Genomic DNA, 25572 nt, shown 5'->3' with positions numbered 1-25572 from the left:
AATTATTATACCCCATTGTTGGTATCAGTGGATAAAATAATGTCCCAAAGGCCACATAAAAGCTAGCAAAGGGCCACATATGGCCCCGTGGTCACAATTTGGAGACCATCAGTAAAAAGTGCATTTACTTACCCTAAACCTCATTTCTGCAAGCTCCACCTTCCCTTTTCCCCTGAAGCCTCCTCTGTTTGGCACTTTTGCCGGCAGTTTCAGCTTTGACATCACGTGCAATGCAGTCCCATCAGTCCTGTATTGTAGATGAGGACACCGAGGACATACCAACCTTCCAGAGCATCAGAGGAAAGGTGGCCACTTACTGCTTAGGGTGAGTGAGGGATATGGTAACTAAAATTGCTTAAAGGTACCCTAGGCAAAAACAACCATTTAATCCTTGCAATATGGGTGGAGCCCCTTTTTTCTTATTCCTGGAGTTCAGCTTTAAGCAAGCCTTTATTCTTTATCAGAAAGCAATCATTAACTCAAGGCAGGGTTTGACAAATTTGCTTGGAATCTAGGAGCCAGCTAAAAAAGTTAAAAGCCAGAAAACGCGCCCCGACCCGCCAAGCTTGCGCGCAGAAGCGAACGCATACGTGAGTAGCGCCCGCATATGTAAACGGTATTCAAACCACACATGTGAGGTATCGCAGCGATTGGTAGAGCGAGAGCAATAATTCTAGCCCTAGACCTCCTCTAACTCAAAAAATGCAACCTGTAGAATTTTTTAAACGTCGCCTATGGAGATTTTAAAGGGTAAAAGTTTGTCGCCATTCCACGAGCGGACGCAATTTTGAAGCGTGACATGTTGGGTATCAATTTACTCGGCGTAACATTATCTTTCACAATATAAAAAAAAATTGGGCTAACTTTACTGTTGGCTTATTTTTTTTATTAAAAAAAGTGTATTTTTTCCCAAAAAAAGTGCGCTTGTAAGACTGCTGCGCAAATATGGTGTGACAGAAAGTATTGCAACGACCGCCATTTTAACTGGCTCCTAACTGTATAAATGGCTGCATTCCATTTAGGGAGAGAACAGCAAATTTAGTATCTTATATTTCTTGCTTCACACAATGAACAATGCGAGAATTACCAGCAGTAGGTCCAGTATCAAATAACATTTGGAATCCATTGAAATCTTGTTTCTCCCGGGTGGCCCATGCCAGTGTAAACAAAATGTTCAGCAGTTCTCTGCTTTTTCTAGGAACAATTCAACAATAAATTATTTGGGGTGGAAGAAAACCTAATAGAGGGTAAAGTGTGCAGTAGTAAAGTGGTGTCTCTAAAGTCCACTCTGTTGTGTAACATCTTGGTGAAGTAAATTGTTGGAATGTGCCAAACGGTCTTGTGCATTTCATATACAAGGTCCTTATTCTTGTTTAAAACCCTTTCATGACTGAGCCTATTTCTGACATTTGTTGCTTGCAAGTTAAAAAAAAAAAATCTAGAAAATTACTTAGAACCCCCAAACATTTATATTATATATATATATATATATATATATATATATATATATATATATATATATATAATTTTTAGCAGAGAATCTAGAGAATAAAATGGCGATCATTGCACTATTTTATGCCACACTGTATTTGCACAGCAGTCTTTCAAATGCAATTTTTTAGGAAAAATACACTTTTACACGAGTAAACGGACACCCAACATGTCATGTTTTGAAATTGTGCACATTTGTGGAATGGCGACAAACTACGGTACCTAAAAAATCTTCATAGGCAGCGCTTTATAAAATTATGGTTACCAGCCAGGTTGGAGTTACAGAGGAGGTCTGGAATTATCGCTCTCGCTCTGACGATCGCGGCCATACCTCACAAGTGTGATTTGAACACTGTTTACATGTGCGGGTGCGACTTACATGTGCGTTTTCTTTGCTGCGCAAGCTCACGGGGGGCGCTTTTAAATTATAATATTTTTATTTATTTAATTTTTTTAAGGTAACAAAAAAAATCATCACTTTTATTGCTGTCACAAGGAATGTAAACATCTTGCAACAGTAATAAGTGATGACAGGTACTCTTTATGGGGGGATCAGGGGTCTATATCCCTCCTTTACACTTCAATGTATTCTGATCACCAAAACGGTGATTCTGAATACTGTCTTTTTTAAACCGCGCCATTGGCAGCCGAGTAAACCGGAAGTGACGTTGTGACGTCTCTTCCGTGTTTACAGAGAGAAGACTGGAATAAAGCCATTTCCGGCTCCGTGCCAGTCTATTTCTTGCCAGTGGACGTGTCGGATCATGGACCGGGTCTTCCGGTGGGACGGGAGGCCCGGTAAGAGCGGCGGAAGGCGACGAGCCCCTCTCGCTTCTCCGGTATAACAGCTGAGCCGCTTTCAGCCGCATCGGTTGTTATCCCTAAAGAGCCAACTGCCCGCTCTAAAACAAAAACGGTACCAGGATGATGCCTGCAGCTCCGGGCATCATTCTGGTATAACCCCTGAAAGCCGAGGCTGCATATATGCGTACGGCTGGCAGGAAGGAGTTAAAGCTGAACTCTGGCACATAAATTCCTCAATAGCCACAAAGGTGATGAATACACTTTGTGTGCACCAAGTGCCTTTGCCAGCCCAGATATCACCTTGTAAAATTGGCATTATCACTGTGTTTCACATAGCCTGTGCAGAGAGCAGAGCTGTAGGAGGGGCCCAGCAGGCTCCACCAACTACAGGCTGGTTGCAGAAAACTACAGGAGGGGGCGGAGACAAGACCAGTATGCAGTGAGTGGTCTTTATTAAAGGAAGCTCCTGCCCAAAGGCAATGTTTAACACTGGATAACTGTACAAATCTGGGAGAATTACACAAAGCACACCAAGATTTAAGTAATAATACACATACCCCAGTACTTAGACTTGTATAGTACTATGGACATCTGTGGGTACAACCATTTTGTTTCGGTGTTGTAGCATTCATTATTAATGCCTGCACATCATGATGAATGTTGTTTTGCCCTTAGTTGAATTTTTCCTGCATAAAAAGGCAGTCGAAAACCAGCTGCCAAGTTCTATTAGATGATCAAATGAGATGGTAAAGGGGACTTTTGCTTCATCGGTTTTGGGTTACTGAACTACACCAGAAACTCCAGGTTAGGCCCCTTTAACATGGCGTGGGCTCCAGGAACCCTCCTGCTCAGCGGGAAATCTGTTCGCTGAGCAGGTGGATGGCTTGTTCGTGTCTACTCTGCTTAGACAGAGGGGACAAAGCCCGCTGTCCTCTGTGAGCGATTCGATTTAAATGGACCGCCTGTCCATTTACACCCGATGGCCATCTGATTCAATCTGCTAGATGGATGGGAAATGGATCCCCATTCGTCTGTTTTTAGCGGATAGAATCTAATCGAATGTCAACTGACACATGTCCATTGACACCTGCCGATCCATAGAGGGCAATATCTGGTCCGATCTGGTCTGCTTAAAAAAACTGACAGGCGGGCCTGATCGGTCTGCTGGTGTGAAAGGAGCCTAACAAAAGGTTATACCCTTCTTCATCAGATACACAGGAGCTTATCACAGCAGTTCCTCACCATGAGCTAATGGAGGTCAGCAAGACGGGAATGCAAGGCGATCTCTGACTGGAAAATGCAGGGTGGTGATGTCCTGCTCTTCACCTCATCCATTCAGAGAATGCTTTGCATTATTTCAGAAAATGCAAAGCATTCTCTGAATGGTGCCTATGCCGAGTGCCCAACCCACTGTGTTTTAGAATACAGCAGGGCAGCTTCTTGGCACAGGACACAGAAGCAAGTGGAGATCACTGGATTAGCAATGTCTATTATATCCAGCTTCCAGGGCCATCGGGCAGGTATGGAATATCCAAGCTGGGCCAATTTAACTACGTATATATACCACACCTAGAGCTGGGCCCCCCCCCCAAAAAATCTGCAAATTTATTATTATTATTATTATTATTATTATTAATATATTATTATATTTTTTTTTAACTCGATTTACAATTCGAATTGAGTTTTTCTTTCCTGATGGACAATGCGCCGGTTCTAAGTTTTTAGGCGAGGCCGCGGCTTCGGCCTAATCCGCCGAGATCCCGGGAAAAGGAAGCTTTTTCCCTGGATCGCGGCAAGCTGCGGGCAGGATTTTTTGGGCGTGGCCGCGGCTTCAGCCTAGTTCGCGGAGCGCCGGTCCTATGAAAAATTAAAGCGCACCTGGATTTTTAAAATGCAAATCTATAGGTTTGGCCCCTCATCTCATCTGCATGAATCATCTGATTTGTGTCTCTTTTATAAGGAAAGAAATTATGAATGGGTTTTTAAATTAACAGTTTTTCAGTGTGTGTGTGTGTGTGTGTGTGTGTATAATATATATATATATATATATATATATATATATATATATATATATATATATATATATATATATATATATATATATATATATATATATATATTATAATTTATTTATTTTTTGAGCTGAAAACATTTTATCACCTAGAGACGTACAACAAAGGTTCTTTTCTCTCAATTAACATAACCTCTGTCATGGATTTCCAATGTTCTGTCACATAAAAAGGATAATGTGATTTTTTTATTTTTTTTAATAGACTCCTTTTATAGAATTTCTTTGTCTTAACGTAGTATTCTAGTGACCCATATTCATTAGGCAGTAAAAAGATAACTTGCTTTGCCTTCCAAGTCAGTGAAGTTCAATGAACTCTGTCAGCCTATTTTTGCAGTTTACAGGTGATTTGTTGTGAGTAGTCAGTCAAGGCAAAGGTGAAAGTCAACGAAGAGGTGTGTATGAACTTGCGTTCATCAGCAAGGGATCTCCTTCTTGAAACTGAGGGCAATCTACAGTAGTAATAAGATTCTGGTTAATGCATGGAAAATTCCATTCAACACTAGCTATACACACAGATCGATTCCCTTGTACCATGGTGAGGATTCACTTTATGGTCCTAAATATCTTTGTTTATAATTTGGCAGTTTGATTGTGGATGTTGATATTTTCAAGATTTAAAGTTGAAAATGTAATTGATATAAATTCAAAGGCAACTGCTACCACTGGGCTTGTAAAATAACCACAAAGTCCCTGAAACATCTGAAATTTGCCGAACTGATGTAAAAATAATCAAAACTATTGAGTAATCTATTGATTAACCTGCCCTGGGCTTCACCTGTTGTACCAGAGTTATAAAAGGCATTCCTTGGAATTCCTGGATGTGCAGCCATTTCTTTTCTTACAAGTTTCCCACAGAGGCGGGCTTTGTATAGTCTCTTCTTTGGCATGCTCTCCGATCCTCTTTCCTAATAGTGCATTCATAGCAAGCCGGATGCTAAGAGGTCCATAGACGCACATGTTGGTAATCTACGCACCCTGCTCTCTTCTCACAGGAGTTTGACTGACAGCAGCGGAAGCTTATGGCTCCTGCTGCTGCCTGTGACTTCTGAGACAAGGGCGAGAAGGAGCGCTGCTGCAGATGGAACAGCACTGGAACAGTCACAGGAGCCAGTTAAGTGTTTAGGCATGGGGAGGGGAAGGGACAGTGGGGTGTTTTTTTTTTTTTTTTTTACCTTAATGCAGGGAATGCATTAAGATAAAAAGCAGTTTAGACTTTAGAACCACTGTAACTATGGTAAGAAAAAGTGATTTTGCCTGGCAGGGGTATGTGAATCTCAAGACCGGCCAAGCAGAACAGATTACTCTGACCAGATTTCCAGACAATCACATGAAATTCTAGTTAAAAGGTATAAACGTTTAACGTCCCTGGTTATATTGCATCTATACAGGGCTGTGGATAAGGGGGTACCACCGGTCCTCCTGTAAGGGGCCCGGGCCAGCAGGATTGGTCAGGGAGGGTGAATAGTGCAGCAGGGCGGACAATAACTGGAACAGGCACAATATTCCCTACACACACATTCAAGAAACTGGCTATTCAGTAATACTGGGTGCTGAAATGACCATAGGCTGGAAAACGTGGATGATCAAAGTAAAGAGAATGTCATCGGCACACCAAGGATTCCTCGAAAGTGATTTATTTTCATGGTCACTTGATAAACCTACAGCAGTGTTTCAGAGCCACGCAGAGCAGAGCCCCTTCGTCAGGCCGGTGTGGCTTTGAAACATTACTGTATGTTTATCATGGGGCCACGAAAATAAATCCCATTTAAGAAATCCTTGGTGCTCGGATGACAATTTCTTCACTTTGATCAATCACTGGAAGCAATCCCCCTGAATGGCTCTCCCTACAGCAGCTGAAAGCTGTCTTCTTCTCATTTCCCTCCCATCAGCTTTCAACTGCTGCAGAGAGAGCCATACAGGGGATTGGTTCCAGTAATTGTCCCCCTTAAAGCGGGAGTTCACCCGAAAAATTTTTTTTAACATTAGATTGATGCTCATTTTGTCAAGGGAAATCGGGTAGTTTGTTTTTAAAATCGAAGCCGTACTTACCGTTTTAGAGAGAGATCTTCTCCGCCGCTTCCGGGTATGGTCTTCGGGACTGGGCGTTCCTATTTGATTGACAGGCTTCCGATAGGCTTCTGACGGTCGCATACATCGCGTCACGAGTACCCGAAAGAAGCTGAACGTCGGTGCGGCTCTATACGGCGCCTGCGCACCGACGTTCGGCTACTTTCGGAAAATCGTGATGCGATGTATGCGACCGTTGGAAGCCTGTCAACAGTCAATATTTGGCAGGCTTTTTTTCAACCCAGCTCCTTCGATTTCTCAATTGAAGTTTGTTGGCAGGGTCACCCACAGGTTGAATTTCTGTTGATGCATTGGAATCTGCTGAAATATGAACCTTGTGAGGCCAATTGTAGGTACAAATTTTGTGTTAATTTAACAATTGTAATTTTGAATACCGAAAAGACAATCCTTTTTTATATTTATTGTGGCTATAGTGCAGTATTTTACACCCAGTGAGGAGTGCTGTCCGAGGGGGAAAAAGGGTACTAAATTGTCGCTTTTCATACAATAGTTGGGTGGTGAATGTTGAAGTGGTGATAACTAGGGTTGTCCCGATACCACTTTTTTAGGACCGAGTACAAGTACCGATACTTTTTTTCAAGTAGTCGCCGATACCGAATACCGATACTTTTTTTTAATGTCATGTGACCGTTTTCAAACCACAATACAGACCAAAGATATTTTCTTTAGAATTATGAAGAACTGGTACATCATGGTGTGGGGCTGTTTTTTAGCATACGGTACTGGAAAACTACATATCATTGAAGGAGTGATCACTGTCAGTGCAGCTCATCGGTGCCAGTGCCCAAAAGTGCAGCTAGCCAGTGCCACTTATCAGTGCAGATCAGTGCCCATTAGTGCATCAGTGCAGGGAGGCAGCTTATTAGTGCATCTCATCAGTGCCACCCAATCAATGCCAGTGCCACCTATCAGTGCCATCCATTTATGAGTGCCATTCAATCAATGCCAGTGCCACCTATCAGTGCCATCCAATTTGTGTTCGATGTCACAAAAAAAAAAAAAAAAAAGTATTCTATTTTGGTATCGGGAGTATTTGCACGAGTACGAGTACTAGCACAAATACTCGGTATCGGTCCCGATACCGATACTGGTATCGGTATCTGGACAACCCTAGTGATAACCAATTATTTTGTAATAAAAAGATTGAAAAGCCATAAAAATCCTTGTGTTTCAGGAGTAGTGTGGGGCTTGTGGAGGAAATCTTTAACAAGTGTGTGACTTTTTCTTCTTTCTATGGGGTGTGCACATAGCACACCCATATTGTGAAGAATCCAAAGTCAAAGGTGATGCATTCCTTGTTAGTAAAGTTCATTGAACTGTATGGCCATTGCCCTAAATTTAAAGCATCGGATGTCTTGTCAAATTTTTTCAACCTTTCTTTCGGAAAATAGTGCATTAAAGTGAAAAGTTGAGATCCGAAATGAAATGTCATTAAACTACTTCAGGTCAATAGAGTCTCTCCGAACCACTAGGAAAGTAGTCAGTCAGAGGGACTTGCTTTGTAATGTCGTCCACATTACAGAACAAGTTCATTTGATTGTGATAAAAGCACATTCACATCTTTCCACATGAACACGCCAAGTTATTGTTCTAAGATTTTTTTTTTCTAATGTAGATGTGGTGTTTTCAGTAATCTGTAAATGCTTTATTTAGTTGTATTTAAAGATCATGAACTAAGTTATCCCAGTTAATTCAGCTTTAGCTTAGAAATTCAGTTAAAATGAGGACCGCTTTGTATGAGTCTCAATGCAGCATGCGCATGATTGACTGCATTTGAGTTGCCTTGCCTGCATAGCAGGTTAAATGCAACCACTGAACTGTCATATGTATTGCTAAATAAGGCCCCTTCCATAAGGAGACGGATCCGTTGCAGCGGTCCGCCAGCTCAGTGGGAGATCTCTCCATTGATCTCCGCTGAGCCGGCGGATGACAGGTCCATTTTCATCAGATCTCACCCGATCCGATAGGACGGATGGCGACGTATCAACATACGTCTGATTTTTAGCGGATCGGATGTAAGCGGACATGTCACCACTGACCTCCGACACTCCATAGAGTTGTATGGAGCGTCCATTCAGGTCCGCCGAAAAAATCTGAAGTGCCGACCTGAACGGTCCGCCAGTGTAAAAGGGGCCTACTGCTGCATACACACGATTGGACATTTGACAACAAAACCGTGAATTTCTTTGTGACGGAATGTTGGCTCCTGTATGACAGTCTAAACAAGTACCAAATGCAATTACAATGTAAGGCACAATCCTTATAAAGTTAACAAAAAACTTCCATTACCTTTTCCCAAATAAAATGCATTAAGGTGAAAAACCTTAAGGTTTTAGAACCACCATAAGATAACCTCTGTCATAGTTACCCAGTGTTCCATCACATAAAGGATGAGGTGATTTTTATAGACTTTGTTTATAGTATTTCTTTATTGTCTTAATGCAGTATTCTAGTAACCAATTACATCATGCTGAAAAAAGATAATGTGTTTTGCCTTGCAGTTCAATGAACTCTAGGTTAGCATCTTAAGTTCACAGGTGACTTATCCTTCCTCAATGGCTGAGCCAAGACAAAGGTGAATGTCAGTGGAATGTGTATGAACTTGCGTTCATCGGCAAGACATTTTCCTGAAACTGAGGGCAATCTACAGTAATAATAAGATTCAAGGTTATGCATAATGTGACCCAATTGCGTCATGCTGAAAAAAGATAATGTGTTTTGCCTTGCTATGCTCTGAAGTTCAGTGAACTCTAGGTCAGCATCTTCAAGAAGTTCACAGGTGACTTGTCCTTCCTCAATGGCTGAGCCAAGACGAAGGTGAATGTCAATGAACTTGCGTTCATCGGCAAGATATTTTCCTGAAACTGAGGGCATTCTATAGTAATAATAAGATTCAAGGTTATGCATAATGCGACCACAGACTGGAGTGGTGAAGAGAAGAGCTGCAGGGACGGGTCATGTAGAAGAAGCCTATGTATTACAGCTTATTACTCCACTCCTAGCTTCAACAACCGAGGCCCAACTGCAAGGGTATTTTTTTCCCCAGGAGTGGAGCTTTAAACCGTAACTCCACTTTTGGGTGATCTATTTACATTGCAAGGATTTAAAAAAAAAAAAAAAACTTTCGTTGCAGATTCCTTTTGTTTTTCTGAAGAAAGCTGTTTGTGTCCATGTCAGAGTAAATCTGTATGGGAGTAATGACATATTCAGGGGGCGTTCTGTACTCCATCTGTATACAGAACATCTCCAGGTTGCCATATTGCATTGCATTTTACAGAGAATCACAGCACTGCAGATGTTTTACTGTGTGTGTGTGTGTGTGTGTATATATTTAGATGTTTTCCCCCAAGAAAGTGGAGTAAGGCTCCATTCACACTTGTACGACTCCAAAGTTCTGCTGCTGACTTTGGAACAACTTTGATGTGACTATGACGCAACTTTGGATGGGTGCAACTTAAGATACAACTTTGGCTTTGACTTTGTGTTAATGGACAACTGTTGCACTGTATGACTTTCATGCAACTTTTGAGGTTGGCCCTCAAGTTGCATGAAAGACGGATAAAGTAGTGCATGAACTACTTTGAAGTGAATGATTATCATTGGAAAACATGGGGAACAACTTGTCATGCGACTTTGTTGTCCAAAGCTGCACAAGTGTGAACTGAGCCTTACCCTTTAACATGAACTTGTACTGGACCCATGAAAAGTATTACAAAGTACATAAACTACATAATACCATCTTATCATTCATATACTTTTTGTGGCCTGTGAGTGATCGATCAACTACACCTATTTTATGCTGACTTTCATTTTTGTTGACGTGTGAGCGGTTCCCTAAGCTGAAGCCACTACTTGTGGTCATATAAGCATATTATGATATTGTGTGGGGTTTCACTAAAGTGTAGTATCAAGCTCAGATAAGCCAAGGAAGTACATTTTTAGGGTTTTTGGCCCACTTTTATTTAAAAGAAAAGTAAAAAAAAAAACTCCCAGGGTTACCCTTGCAGGGCTGTTCCACGTCAGAACTTAAATCTTTCAACATCCTGACTATCCAGACTTTGTAGTTCCTGAGCCGGTTCTTTGCACAGACTTGCCACTTTACCTTATCTCCGTCACCTCTCCTTGAGGCCAGGGTACACACACTCCCAGTGTCTTCCGCATACATACGTCGCTCCTGCAGCAGCTTGTCTGAAGTTGAAAGGAGCCCTGAATGACATCCAACTCCTCATTTAAAAGACTGTAAACATCTGCATATTCGGGATGCTCATCCCCTGTAAGCTGTAGACACAGGGTTAAGCAGCCCATAGATGGATCGAAATTCGGCCGTGTACAGCAGTGACTGGCCGAAGTTCGACCCATGTATGGGTACTGTGGTTGTACGATTAATCTACCATTGATCTTCTGTACAAGCACCCGGCTGGTAAATTTCTGATTGATCAGCGCTGTAGGGTATAGACTGCAGAGGTGGTCTGTGCATTCTTGCGGCAGAGAATTCTTTGAATAAAATGACAATGCAGGAGGATTCCATTATCCTCCTTGAATGTATGGAGGAATCGGGTCAGTTTGAATGAAAAACTAACCATCGATGACCAGCTTTTAAAGGCTTCATCCCTCCAAAGACTCTTCGAAGCTTCCAGACTCCAGCACCTAATGTGGGAGTTGGCAATCCCCCAAAAAACTGTGAAATCTGTTTTCTCTTGATATCATAGACATTCTGGAGCCCCTTGATCTGCGTCAGTGAGAACCCTTCATGGAGTATGCTCCCTTTTTTCCAAAGTGGCAGGGCATAGCATTGTCACAATAGGCATACAATCTTTTACTAAACTGACCTATCCCAGAATGGTAAACTGTCATTGACAGAACCCCCTGCCTACCAGCAGTTACAAAGGATTCAGTAACAATGCACATTACACAGGACAGGGGGCAAAAAAAATAAAAAAAATAAATATATATATATATATATATATATATATATATATATATATATATATATATATATATATATATATATATATATATATATATATATATATATATATATATATATATATATATATATATAAATATATAAATTTTAACCTGGGGCTCAGCAAACCTATCTTTCGTTCTTGGAGGTTTTTAATGGAGCAGTAAAGCATAACCATTGGGGGAGATTTAATAAAACTGGAGCACTCAGAATCTGGTGCAACTGCATGGTAGCCAATCGGCTTCTAACTTCAGCTCATTTGGTTGAGCTTTGACAATAAAACCTGAAAGCTAATTGATTGTAGGTTGAAAAATATAAATTGGTAAGGCCAAACATTCCTTTTAACCTAAGACCTATATTGCAGTATTATCTTGGGAGCCCCTCTAGCTGATATAGTGCCCCGTAGAACATAGAAGTGTCTAAGGCTGGGTTCACACATATGCAGCAGCAGTTTAGGTGAAATTTTTTTTAAATCGCACCTGAACCGGACCCAAAACGCACAGGACCCCTTTTAAACCACACTGCGGCCACCCCGCACATGTGTGAACCGGCTGCCCTAAAAGCCATTCGCAGTCACATTATGCCAACTGGATGCGGTTAAAAACGCATCCAATTTGCATATATATGTGTAAACCCAGGCTAATAAAGAAAACCATATCTCTTACTCATATCAGCGATCATCCTGGATAGGGCTTTGACCTGATCTTTAGTCCTGAACATAAAGATGAAAACGATCTGATATACGTTACTTTACACAACAGCCTAGGTCAGTATACTGCTTTATCAGTTCATTACCTCACATTATCACCTTCATGCCATTACCCCTTTTACTGATTATATGCACACATAAATGATACTAATGCAATAGAAGGAAGACAAATATTACATCATTTATAATCCGTGTACCCCATAATTCCTTTTGTCTTTAAATTGTTTCTTACCGTGTTTATTTTGTAGCACCCTCCGTGGGCTGTGGAAACTCTCCTTTCCCCCTCACTTCCATTTGTTTGGAACAAGCAATCCAGTCATGTGCACTTCTCTATGCACACTATACATCCCATAGTCCACAGGAGCCTTGTGCATGTCGAGAGACATCAACAGGGAGTGGCTACCTTCCTACACATGGTGGGACCATGGGGGACGTACGTCCCCACCCTCTAACGGGACGTCAGATCACAGTAGCAGAAAAAAAAGGAATTTGGAAATTTTGAAAGGAGGCGAAGAGTAATTGAAGGCAGTTTTTAATTTTAAGAATGCATATTTAAAAAGTGTTTTTGTTTTTATAAAAGATCTCTGTGTCACTTTAAGCATGAGTGCATTCCTAGTATAGTACAATCCAGGTTACACTATTTTAGTTTAGTTTTTCTTATAGTAGGTTTTCACTGGTGGCCAATGTTTGTTTCTGAATCGATCTGAGATCATTACACATGTAGTGCATCATCAGTTTATTTACAATACGTTTGAAGCCCATGGACTTTCTACCTCCTTTCCTAGTATTTCAAGTAAATTATTCTGCCAGTTCAATGAACTCTCACACAGCCCTGGAGAACTATGACCCTCTTATCTTTTTTATATTCTACCATCTTTTGTGTTATTTTTTTTCCCCTTGAATGTTGGTGATCCTACTTCCAGTGTTTGCAGGTCACTAACCTTGGGGTGATGACGCTAAATATAAAACTTAGTAATGTGTCAATGAAACGCGTACCCTATGTAAAGGGTTATACATTCATTAACGTAACAAGTACTTTTCCAATACAATAAAACTTTCGATTGCGAGCATTATTTGTTCCAGAAACATGCTTGTAATCCAAAGCACTTGTATATCAAAGCATTTTTTTTTTACAGGGTATAAAATAGAATAGAGGCACCTCTTAAGTTGCTAAATGTTGTACCTTCATTAAATGTAACCATCTTGCTACACTTGGAGCCTCCTCTCTTCTTTTTTTATACTCAGTTGTGACATGACGCTACTCTTATATCAAGACATCGCTTGTATATCAAGGCAAAATATATTAAAACATTTTGCTTGTCTTGCAAAACGCTCTCAAACCAAGTTACTCTCAAACCAAGGTTTTACTGTACACAATTTTAATTTTTTTTGCTTAATATTGTAGCCATCAGAAAAGCCCAGAGATAGTTAAGTATACTTAAAGAAGTTTAACGAGCAGATTTCTCTATAGACTTAATATTAATATATTATAAATATAATATTAAAGCGGAGGTTCACCCGTACAATATACTTTTTCCCCTTAGATGGATGCTCGTTTTGTCTAGGGGAATCGGCTAGTTGTTTTAAAATATGAGCTGTACTTACGGTTTACGAGATGCATCCTCTCCGTCGCTTCCGGGTATGGGCTGCGGGACTGGGCGTTCCTATTTTGATTGACAGTCTTCCGAGAGGCTTCCGACGGTCGCATCCATCGCGTCACGATTTTCCGAACGAAGCCGAACGTCGGTGCGCAGGCGCAGTATAGAGCCGCACCGACGTTCGGCTTCTTTCGGCTACTAGTGACGCGATGGATGCGACCGTCGGAAGCCTCTCGGAAGACTGTCAATCAAGAAGGAACGCCCGCTCCCGAAGACCCATACCCGGAAGCGACGGAGAAGATGCATCTCGAAAACGGTAAGTACGGCTCATATTTTAAAACAACTAGCCGATTCCCCTAGACAAAACGAGCAGGAATCTAAGGGGAAAAGATAAAGCGGGAGTTCACCCAATTATATATTTTTTTTAAGACGAAAATGCTTTGCTATAAATATGAAAAACTCCTCTCAAGAATAATGGATACCACAAATATGTTTATCTTTATTCTACTTTTTCCAGGGCCATTTGCAGAAGTCCACCAATGTGGTGTATCAATCTCACCATGTGAGTAGGAACAAGAGAGGCCAAGTTGTTGGCACCAGAGCGGGTTTTCGAGGCTGCACCGTTTGGTTGACAGGTAAGGTGGCTTTCTGTGTTCTACCATTAAGACCTCATGCACACCGGATGTTTTTGCAGCTGCTTCTAGGGGTGTTTAGCATTTTTTAAATGCCAGTCCATGCACACACAGGCTTTTAGCAGCACTTAGTGGCAGAGTTTTTTAGAGGCTGGAAAAATACCCACTGCCATGCGTTCAGGAGCAAAGGTTTTGGCAGAAAAAATGCTTGATGCTGCTAAATGCATCTAAACACGCCTGAACACTAGATGCATTCTGGCCAATGAAATTATTTTAAGCCCAATCTCTTGAAGCCTCTAAATATGCCTAAAAACATATTTGCACGTCCATGTGTACAGGCACATTAAAAACAATGGGCTGCAATTACATTTGTGAAAAAATAAAATCGCCTGAAAACCAAACCCTGTCAGGCAGCATTTTACAAAAGGCCTATTTCTATAATGACAAGATTATATGGGCACCGTGATATTTTCCATTCCATTTTCTTTATTGCTCACTGTGGACTAGGCTGGTAATAAAACAGTGGCAGCCCATCCATAGAGGGCACCGGGGCGCCGCCCCCTCCGTCCATGCGTCCAGCTCCCTGATCTACATATCAGTGCTATGGACTATGGAGGGGGGTGTGTGTTGTTGTTTTTTTTTTTTTTTTAAGCATTAAGCAGAATTTTCGCTATTTTCACATTAAAGTTCCTCCCTGCCAATCAGGAGGTAGTTTGTGAGACCCGTTTCTTGATTGGCCAAAGATTCGGGCGATCCTGTTTGGATGCCTAGCGCTTTGGTGGAAGAGGAGACGCACGGAGCTGCCGATGCCCGCACTTTTGGAGAGGACACCACAGCCTGCCACACAAGTGGATAAGTGCCGGACTGCCCTCATAGTGGGGTTTACTGTCAATGCCACCGGGTGGGGGGGGGGGGGGTTTGTTTGCCCCTTAAAAGAAGAACCCACCAGCCACCACTGTAATGGAATGTGGTACTAAACGAAAGACAGTTTTGTGTGACATATCTGGCTACCTTCATATGTCTCTTGCCAGCTTTAGCCACCAAATAGGCATGGTACCTTGCGTACCCGATCCATACATACTATAGAAAGCTGAAACAGTCCCTTGTCGTAAATAGTGATTTCCTGGTTAATGTCCATCGTTGGAAATATTTGCACCACCTATTTTGGCTATGTTGTTGTATTGGAGCAACGGTGCCTTCTGTTGACCCACGTCTTGAAGTATCTATTCATGGTTCTGTTTTTTCTTTCTTTTTTTGTCTTCTACATCAAATAATGACATTTGTGACAATATGATAGTATGTAGATACGAAATCACAAAAAAACATTTCTGCAGAAGAAAGACTGTAACACTATGTTAAAAGCTTTGCGGCATGCTGGGACATTTCTACAGTATGAAACCAGAAGCATTGTTCTGCAAAGCTATTGCAGCTAGGGGACGTTGGGGTGATGATTCCCAGGGTAATCGATGACCTTTGATCTTCAGTTTTGACCTCTGTGCTTGGTGTTTTTGTCCAGTGTAGTTGATATGCTTTGTTTGTTACAGGTTTGTCAGGAGCTGGCAAGACAACGCTGGGTTTTGCCCTTGAAGAATACCTAGTGTCCCATGCCATTCCATGCTATTCTCTTGATGGTGACAACATTCGTCATGGACTGAACAAAAACCTGGGCTTCACCTCTGAAGATCGAGAAGAGAACATCCGCCGTATTGCTGAGGTTGCAAAACTCTTTGCCGATGCGGGTCTGGTGTGCATTACCAGCTTCATCTCTCCTTATGCTAAGGTATTACTTTACATGGGGTCTGCTTAGCCCAAATGTACGTTTTGCTCCATGTAACACGTGATCATAACATGCCCAAACGATATCGGGCATCCCTTTAGCTGCTACGGGTGATGACACCGTTCTGTAGAAGTATATACGGTAATTGTATTTTAACCTGCACTTGACAAGAGAATGTCTTTACTTTGCAATGTTACTAATTTTATAAGATTCACTGTATAAAATGTCCTTAATACCTGTACTAACCATTAATGGAGACCGCACTTGGAAATTCAAATTGCTTGGATGCCATATTAAACCAATGGCTTCAGTACTTTCTGTGATCAGAAATTCAAATAAGTTCTGAATTCATTCTGACTTTACTGACCTGCAAGCTTGTTTTAGACCAGCATTCTAGCCTGAGGCAGCCAAACAACCAGCAATTTGAGAAGGAGTTAGGCAGTGCTAGCCTCCAAATGTCTTGGTATAGGTTTCCTTCAGAAAGTGGTTCTCCATAGTGGTTTAATGTAAAAGAAGAAAGATCAATAGTCTCTTGTACACACTGTTTTTTTTTCTAATCTGTCTCCTCATTAAAGATACCTTGTTTATACCTAGAGTCCCAGTATTGGAGAATCTAAACACCTAAACGCTGATTTAGAATTTTGTACTTTTCATGTCTTCAGTGTTCCTTTTAAAAGAAAAATGGTTGATGTTTCTCGGGGTCCATTCTTATAAGTCTAAGAACTCTGGGTTCTTGTGCCCTTTATAGGATCGGATGGAAGCTCGCAAAGTACATGACAAGGTTGGGTTGCCATTTTTCGAGATCTTCGTGGATGCTCCTTTAGATATCTGTGAAAGCAGAGATGTGAAGGGATTATACAAGAAGGCCAGAGCTGGAGAAATCAAAGGTGGGTTAGAAAATAAATGTTTTATTGTGTATTCATCGACTTATATTTAAAGTCTTTGGGCCAGATTCTCGTAGTTTGGCGTAACTTTGTGCGGGCGTAACGTAACCCATTTACGTTACACCTCCGCAACTTAGATGGGCAAGTGCTGTATTCTCAAAGCACTTGCTCCGTAATTTGTGGCGGTGTAGCGTAAATAGGCCGGCGTAAGCCCGCCTAATTTAAATTTGGAACAGGGGGGCGTGTTTTATGTAAATGTTCTGTGACCCAACGTGATTGACGTTTTTCACGAACGGCGCATGCACCGTCCGTGGAAATCTCCCAGTGTGCATTGCTCCTAATACGACGCAAGGACGCATTGGTTTTGACGTGAACATAAATTACGTCCAGCCCCATTCACGGACGAGTTACACAAAATTACACGGACGAGTTACACAAAATTGTCATAACACGTTATTTCTCACACACAGTATGTGCATACTTCCAATTGCACCCCAAAATACATTCTGCTGATTCTCCTGAGTAGGACAATACCACATGTGTGAGACTTTTTCACAGCCTGGCCACATAGAAATGCCCAACTTGCAGGGAGCACCATCAGGTGTTCTAGGAGCATAAATTACACCTAATTTCCTGATGACCTTTCACACTTAAGATCCTGGAGCACCAGGACAGTGGAATTACCCACAAAATGACCCAATTTTGGAAAGCAAACACCCCAACGTATATTCTATGAGGGATTATTGATGCCATGAAAACGTATTGTTTACACAAAGTTGTCAATTCATCAAATATTTCTAACACATAGCAAAACTGACACCCCAAAATATATTCTGCTACTCGTTCCGAGTATGGCGATACCACATGCAAGACTTTTACACCACCTGGCCACATACAAAGGCCTAAAATGCAGGGAGCACCATCAGGCGTTCTAGGAGCATAAATTTATACATCTCATTTCCTGATGACCAGTCACACCCTTGAAGGTCCTGGAGCACCAGGATAGTGGAATTGCCCACAAAATTACCCCATTTTGGAAAGGAAACCCCCAACGTACATTCTATGAGGCATGGGCTGCAGAAAGGTACTTGGGTACTCTAACTCTTAACGGGTTTTCTTCTAAGATTGCCCTGCTCAATCCATCTCCTCATCACTTCTGACCAACTTGTCCCTGCCGAAGAAAAGCAACTACCACCATGTTTTATGGTGGGGATTGTGTTCAGGGTGATGTGCAGTTTTAGTTTTCCGACACACATTGTTTTGCTTTTAGGCCAAAAAGTTAAATTTTAGTCTCATCTGACCAGAGTACCTTCTTCCACATGTCTGCTGTGTCCCCCACATGGCTTCTCGCAAACTGCAACCGGGACTCTTATGACTTTCTTTCAACAATGGCTTTCTTCTTGCCACTCTTCCATAAAGACCAGATTTGTGGAGTGCACAACTTCTAGTTGTCCTGTGGAAAGATTCACCCACCTGAGCTGTGGATCTCTGCAGTTACCATGGGCCTCTTGGCTGCTTTTCTGATGAATGCTCTCCTTGCCCGGCCTGTCAGTTTAGGTGGACGGCCATGTCATGGTGGGTTTGCAGTTGTGCCATACTACATTTTTGGACAATGGATTGAACAGTGAAATATTTTTTATAATCTAACCCTGCTTTAAACTTTTTCACAATGTTTTCTCTGACCTGTCTGGTATGTTCCTTGGCCTTCATGATTCTTTTTGTTCACCTCTGAGGTCTTCACAGAACAGCTGTTTTTATACTTGATTGAATTACACACAGGTGGACTCGATTTACTAATTGGGTGACTTCTGAAGGCAATTGGTTCCACTAGATTTTAGTTAGGGGGATCAAAGTAAAGGGGGCCGAATACAAATGCACGCCACACTTTTCAGATATTTATTTCTAAAAAAAATAAAAATAATCTGAAAACTATTTATCTTTTTTCCTTCCACTTCACATTTATGTGCCACTTTGTGCTGGTCTATCACATAAAATCCCAATAAAATACATTTACGTTCTTGGTTGTAACATGACGAAATTGTGGAAAAGGCACTGTAGCTAATGCTACATACAGATTATACAGCAGGTACATCTGTTATTAAAGAAAACTGCTTGGGCCAGCTTGGCCAAAACAAACTACCATATTTAACGGCGTATAACACGCACCCTAACTTTAAGAGGGAAGTTTCAGGAAAAAAACTTTCCACAGCCCCCTACGTATAACACGCAGGCTCAGTTTACCCTCTATTTTCAGGGTAAAAAAGTGAGTGTTATACGCCAATAAATAGGGTATTTAAAGTAAAAATAAATTAGGCTTTGAACCAGACTTTTTCAACCAGGGTGCCTTCTGTATTCTATAAGGGTGCCTTGGCAAAATCCCTAAAAATTGTCCCAAATTGCCCAACAATTGTCAACAAGCTGATGCGTGGATCAAGCCTGCCTTTTTTTGTTACCCAAAGAAAGTTTTTTTTTTTTTTTTTGTGCAGCATTACAGCCTTTGGCACCATGCAGGTCAGCTGCTGGTCTGACGATAACCTTGTTTGCACCTTCCCTGTCTCTCTCCATCAGCAATGGGTTTACGTTGGCTGAACAAGGGGGAGAAACTAACGGAGAAGAGAAATGCTTAAATACTAGTCGCAGGGGCAGACTGACAACTCATGGGGCCCCCAGGCAATAGAAGATTATGGGGCCCCTGGGCTTACAGATGGCCACCACGCCAGGAGGCAGTGCAGAGGCGGGGCAGCTAAAATCTTGGTATTTTCACATCAAAAGCATGTCGGTTTCGGACATATTAGGGACAGATCTAAAAAAAACATAGATTTTTACATACTGTCCCTGGTTTTACTGAGCCTGGCAACCCTGATGGGGCCCCCTAGTGGCATGGGGCCCTCGGGCAGTGGCCGAGTGACTCAATGGTCAGTTCGCCCCTGACTAGTCGTTACCAGTGTGCAAAGGTATATTGCTGTGTAAAAATGAATCGCCTGTACTGTTGTGCGGCCTACATGTGTGGTAGTTGCTTAATTATGTCAAACGATTAGTTTTGTTTTTTATATTTTGAATAGGGTGCCTTGAGATTGTGTATCATTTTAAATGGTGCCTTGACTGAGTAAAAGGATAACACTCGCTACTGTAAAGGAACTACTTACCCGGTTTGAGGTGCATTTTGTAATCTACAAAATGTTCTTTAACAGCTCTGTATTTCTATGGGTTTATTAGAAGATTGTCTGGATTTTGTTCTAGAATGGGATAATGATATTAAGTGCAATTGCCTGTATATTCTAAGTAAATAGATGTTTATCATTTTGCTGTGGATGTCTATTGATGTCTTCTGAAAACCAACATCTAACCTTTCTTTTTTTTTATGGTAGGATTCACTGGAATTGACGCTGATTATGAGAAACCAGACGCTCCAGAACTGGTGCTGAAGACCAACCTGAACTCTGTAAATGAATGTATCCAGCATATTGTGGAGCTTTTGCAAGAGGGGGTAAGATACAACTGAAAGGCAGCAGGCAGATTTTGAACTGATCGACTGTCCTTCTGTGTTCATCATCTTCAGTGCCTGTGGAATAACGGCTCTCTGCACTTCTCATTACTCTCCAGTGTGTTGTGTTGAAAGCTACTACACTGAAGGAGTGCACAATCATCATACACAATACTTCTGTTCTGTACAGGCTATTGTCCCATCATCGGCTACAAAGGACGTCCATGAATTATTTGTGCCCGAGAACAGACTGGATGAAGCCCGAAAAGAAGCCGAGAACTTGCCTTCAGTTCACATCACTAAGGTAACAAGCTTTCATCAGCTTCCTGCATGTCTGTCTATTAAAGGGGATCTGTCAGAAAGCAAAATCTCACCCTGGTGTTCCGAGTCTTATATTGATTCACATGTTTGCCTCTTTTATACTCAATGGGCCAGATCCACGTAGATCGGCGTAATTTTAAGCAGGTGTAGTGTATCGTAGTTACGCTACGCCGCCGCTACTTTGAGAGGCAAGTGCTGTATTCACAAAGCACTTGCGTCTAAAGTTACGGCGGCGTAGCGTAAATGTGTCGGCGTAAGGGTGCGTAATTCAAATGACAAAGATGTGGGCGTGTTTTATGTTAATTCAACTTGACCCCTACGTAAATGCCGTTTTTTTTAACGGCGCATGCGCCGTCCGTGGGGGTATCCCAGTGCGCATGCTCGAAATCACGTCGCAAATAGTCAATGCTTTCGACGTGAACGTAATTTACGCAAAGCCCTATTCGCAAACATTTTACGCAAACGACGGATAATTCGACGCTGGCCCGACGTCCATACTTAACATTGCGTACGCCTCATAGAGCAGGGGTAACGTTACGCCGGAAAAAGCCTTACGTAAACTACGTAAAAAAATGCGCCGGCTGGACGTGCGTTCTGGGAATCGGCTTATCTAGCTAATTTGCATACTCTACGTGGAAATCAACGGAAGCGCCACCTAGCGGCCAGCGTAAATATGCACCTAAGATCCGACAACGTACTAAGACGTACGTCAGTCGGATCTAGCCCCCATTCAGGCATATCTTGTTTTGTGGATACAAAACAAAGATACGCCGGAGCATCCTAGAAGTTACGCGGCGTATCAATAGATACGCCGACGTAACTTTGTGGATCTGGCCCAATGGCTTTTGGAAATAAATGCCATGGTTTCAGTACTTGCTGTGTGTGTTATCTTTAAATAAAGTATTAAAAAGAAAAAAAAAATCTCTTTGGTAAAGTGCCTAGCTCCTATGCTGCTCCCTGGGCAGTGAAGCTCAAATTATTTGCTGTCACTGCTCTGGAAACTTAAGCTGGCCATACATTGACTGAATTTCAGTCGATTTAAAACAATTTGGACAAATCAAGGTGTTGGGCCAATAATTGTCAGCTGGACAGCTGCCGCCACTGTTTGGGTATTCTGACAACCGACATCCCATGGCTGTTAGAATACAATAGCCCGACATGGTCATTTGTCCATCCATGCTTGGGTAAATGGAGGAGTCCTTAAATTTCTTTTGTACAGCTCACAGGATGAACAAAATAAATCTATTAGTGCATGAAATTGCAAATTGTTGCATCCTGGGGGTCTGTTTTTTTTTTTTTAGTGCATGATAAAGTAGGGAAGTGTTAAAACATCTGCCATGTTTATTTTCTGGTGTCTGTTTACCTTTAGCGAAATTGCCCTTCACCACCTGTCACTGAGATGAAACTGGAAGTTGTTATCTCTCAAAGTTAGGGAATTTCCCCTCTTGGAGTTGTCCCCTCAACAGGCATCCACATTTGAAGAGTTCCTCTCTTCTCTTGTTCTGGGGACAACTGTAAAATGTTGTATTTCCCCTTTCTTTCTCAGTGTCACCATTACAAATAAAGGTTTCAATCTCTTCTCAATGGGTACGCAGACGGCAGTACAAAACTTGACAGATGTAACCCTTCCCAGTTCTATCCAAAACTAAAAAAAGATATACACATTATGGTATATAGCTAAGTATATGCCAACGTTTAGGTGGCAGGGTAGGTAGGTTTGGAAGGTAAACATTAAATCACTGGGTATATTATACATTTGATTTAATAACCATAGCTGGGATAGTAACAATTGAGAAGATGGATCACATAATGTTAAAAATAAAGCCATAACTTTTATTTTTTTATGTTTTTTGAGAGAGAAAAAAAAAACATATTGTATTACTTCCTGCAGCTGGACCTCCAATGGGTGCAGGTTCTGGCTGAAGGCTGGGCCACGCCGCTCAAGGGTTTTATGCGCGAAAGGGAATACCTGCAAGTCATGCATTTCAACACCCTTCTAGATGGTACAGTTGGTTTTCTTTTCAATTCTTAATATGTACACACAATTGTATGTTGCACTGTGTTCAGGTTACTTTCAGATATTAAAGACCTTTCTTGTAAACTCTAAAGTGGGTAACCTCAAAGTTATGGGGCTGATTTTAATAACATGAAGCATTTACAGGCATGTTCATACGAGCGCCAGCCATGCTTATCCTTAACCTGTAAGGCCTCATGGTCATTGCCACTCCTAAACTTGTGTTTTGTGTAATTTTTTTTTGCCATAGCCCCTGAACTTCACTCAATAAAAGCCTATGGGATTGGTTTACTAAAACTGGAGAGTACAAAATCTGGTGCTGCTGTACATGATGGCCAATCAGCTTCTAACTTCAGCTTGTTCAATTAAAGTGTTACTAAACCCAGGACCCTGTGTTTACTATATCTTGTTTCCCACAGTACACAGAACATGGAAATGCAATTATTTTAGTGAACTCCACTATGTATAAACTAAAAACATCAGCCGTATGTAGCAGTCTTGTGACTTCTATCAGTGCCTGCCGAGCACTAGTTAAAGCTTGTAGGAGGAGTTTTCTTTCTCATCTGACTGTTCTATAAGGCTTCATTACCCCTGACATTGTATGGACAGTCCTGATTGGTCCTGTGCTGATCACATGTGCCCTCCCCCCAAAAAAACTCACTAGCAATATACACCAATTTGAGCATGTGCAGAGTGTGCCCCTAAGGCTCAAACTATCAGGAAATTGAATGGGGACAGTAAATAAAGGGAGGATCAGAGAAGACAGGATCAAGCAGCCTTTTTACACAATGCAAAATGATTAACCTCTTAGGTTCCACAGTGAGTATAATAAGCATGCTTTACTGCATATACAGACTGATTTTACTGTTGTGGGTTTAGTAACACTTTAAGCTTTGCCAAACAAAACAGGAAGCGTATTGGTTTCTATGCAGAGCTGCACCAGATTTTGAACTCCCCAGTTTTAGTAAATCATCCCCCTTTGTGCCCATTCACACATAGGCTTTTACCAGAGTTAAGAGGCAGTAAAATCTCCTCTCCTGAACACAGAAGAATAGTGTTCAGGAGAGGAGTTTTTGGCCATAAAGCACGCCAAGGCACTAGGGTGCATTTAGCACTTCAGCATTTCAATGGCCAGAAATAATTCTACATTTGGCCAATGAAAGAAACTCTCAAACATCAAACGCTGCTGAACTCTAATATTATATATATTATAATGGTATTTTTATAGACAAAGCCTAAATGTTTGCAATTGCCTATGTACATGGGGCACCCATATTTATTTGTATATGCTGACTGCTCTTTTTGCTTGGCAATGTGGCACCATTTTGCTTTACCACATCCCTGTTTAGGCTAAAGGCACACTTGTACAACTCCAAAGTTGCACCGATTTGGAGTGAAACTTTGGCACAGCTTTGGATGGGTGCAACTTTGATACGACTTTGGCTTTGACTAGTGATAATGGACAACTGTTGCACTGTATAACTTTCAGGTACAACTTTCATGCAACTTTTGAGGGTTAACATTGAAATCCATGGCCCTCCAAGTTGCATGAAAGTCGGACCAAAGTAATGCATGAACTACTTTGAAGTTGCTGCAACTTTAAATCACACATATATAAATTGTCATCCGTGAAAAACACAGGTTGCATGACAAGTTGCACACGTGTGAATGGAGCCTAAGAAGGTATGCTGAACATATTGCCTAATATACAGATAACCACTAGAGTGGGTGAAATGACTAAATAAATTATATATCACACAGATGTATGTTAATTTGAATAATACATGCCCTATAATTTACCTTTTTAAGAAAAACAGTGCCATGTCTTTTAGAAGTACATAAAATCATTCTAGCCAGTGGTACTAGCTCTGAAATCTCCTGGCTTAGGAATACAATTTCTGAATAGACTTATACGGTGTAAAGTAGCTGCATTATGACTTCTTAAACTGCACTTTTCTTTAGATACGAAGCATAACTCAGATTTATCATTCACAAAGTCTGTTGGTGAGTTTACTTTGTTGAGCAGGTATTTGTATGCAATCTTATGCAGCTGCTGAAATTGCCTCAATTCATATAGACCAATTTTTGTTGCTATTGACTTAATTTAGCTGGTAAGTGAGCATGTAGCCAATGGAATCTTGCGAGTTGCACTTGTAGATGAGAGCAGCACTTGAAAACAAAAAGATCCTTTTAATATCAACCTTTGGAAACGGCACATTCTATGAGTGCAACCCGCTTAGTGCTCACATATACGTAATACCTTTATAACGTGATAATTCCTGCTTTTGTTATATTGTAGAAAATTGTATATGCCTTCTTAATTTTCCTTCCGAATATTATCTGTACAAGTATTGGGTTGGTATAGTAGCTTATGGGCCTGATTTAAAATAGTGTTAGTAATAGGAAGTGGAGTTTTGTTCCTTATGTTCGGAGCAGGATTGAATCCCGTGGTTGGAACTCCGGTTCTTTTTACTGGCACTCTAGTATATCAAGTCCTATATAATTTAAAGGCAACCTGTCATCATTGTTGGTCATATAATGTATGTTTTCTCTATCTGGCTTGCATACAAATTCAGTCTTGTCACTAGATTTGCCTCTTCTAGATTCCTTGTTTAGACCCCTGAGTTCTCTGTCCTTCCTAAAATTATTAGGAGCCCAGTAGGACCAGTACTCATCGCCAATCTGCATCCATCTTCACAAGCAAAGTTGATAAGGTGATGCGTTCTGAAGGGT

General features: G+C 41.3%; 1 protein-coding gene across 2 annotated transcripts in view; it reads left to right on the top strand.

Annotated features, from left to right (window-relative positions):
- Positions 1–25572, top strand: part of PAPSS2 (3'-phosphoadenosine 5'-phosphosulfate synthase 2) — a 71064-nt gene that overhangs the window by 26382 nt on the left and 19110 nt on the right. The window contains exons 2-8 of one of the 2 annotated variants that reach the window (XM_040362051.1): positions 14245–14362; positions 15904–16139; positions 16885–17023; positions 20389–20507; positions 20695–20808; positions 22717–22828; positions 24802–24843. In XM_040362051.1, coding sequence (XP_040217985.1) covers positions 14245–14362; positions 15904–16139; positions 16885–17023; positions 20389–20507; positions 20695–20808; positions 22717–22828; positions 24802–24843 — 880 coding nt within the window. The remainder of the gene's footprint in view (positions 1–14244; positions 14363–15903; positions 16140–16884; positions 17024–20388; positions 20508–20694; positions 20809–22716; positions 22829–24801; positions 24844–25572) is intronic. The other variant, XM_040362052.1, reaches the window with a different exon arrangement.

The sequence above is a fragment of the Rana temporaria genome, chromosome 8, assembly GCF_905171775.1.
Source record: "Rana temporaria chromosome 8, aRanTem1.1, whole genome shotgun sequence".
Taxonomy (NCBI): Eukaryota; Metazoa; Chordata; class Amphibia; order Anura; family Ranidae; genus Rana; species Rana temporaria.
This window is presented reverse-complemented; position numbering and strand designations above follow the sequence as displayed.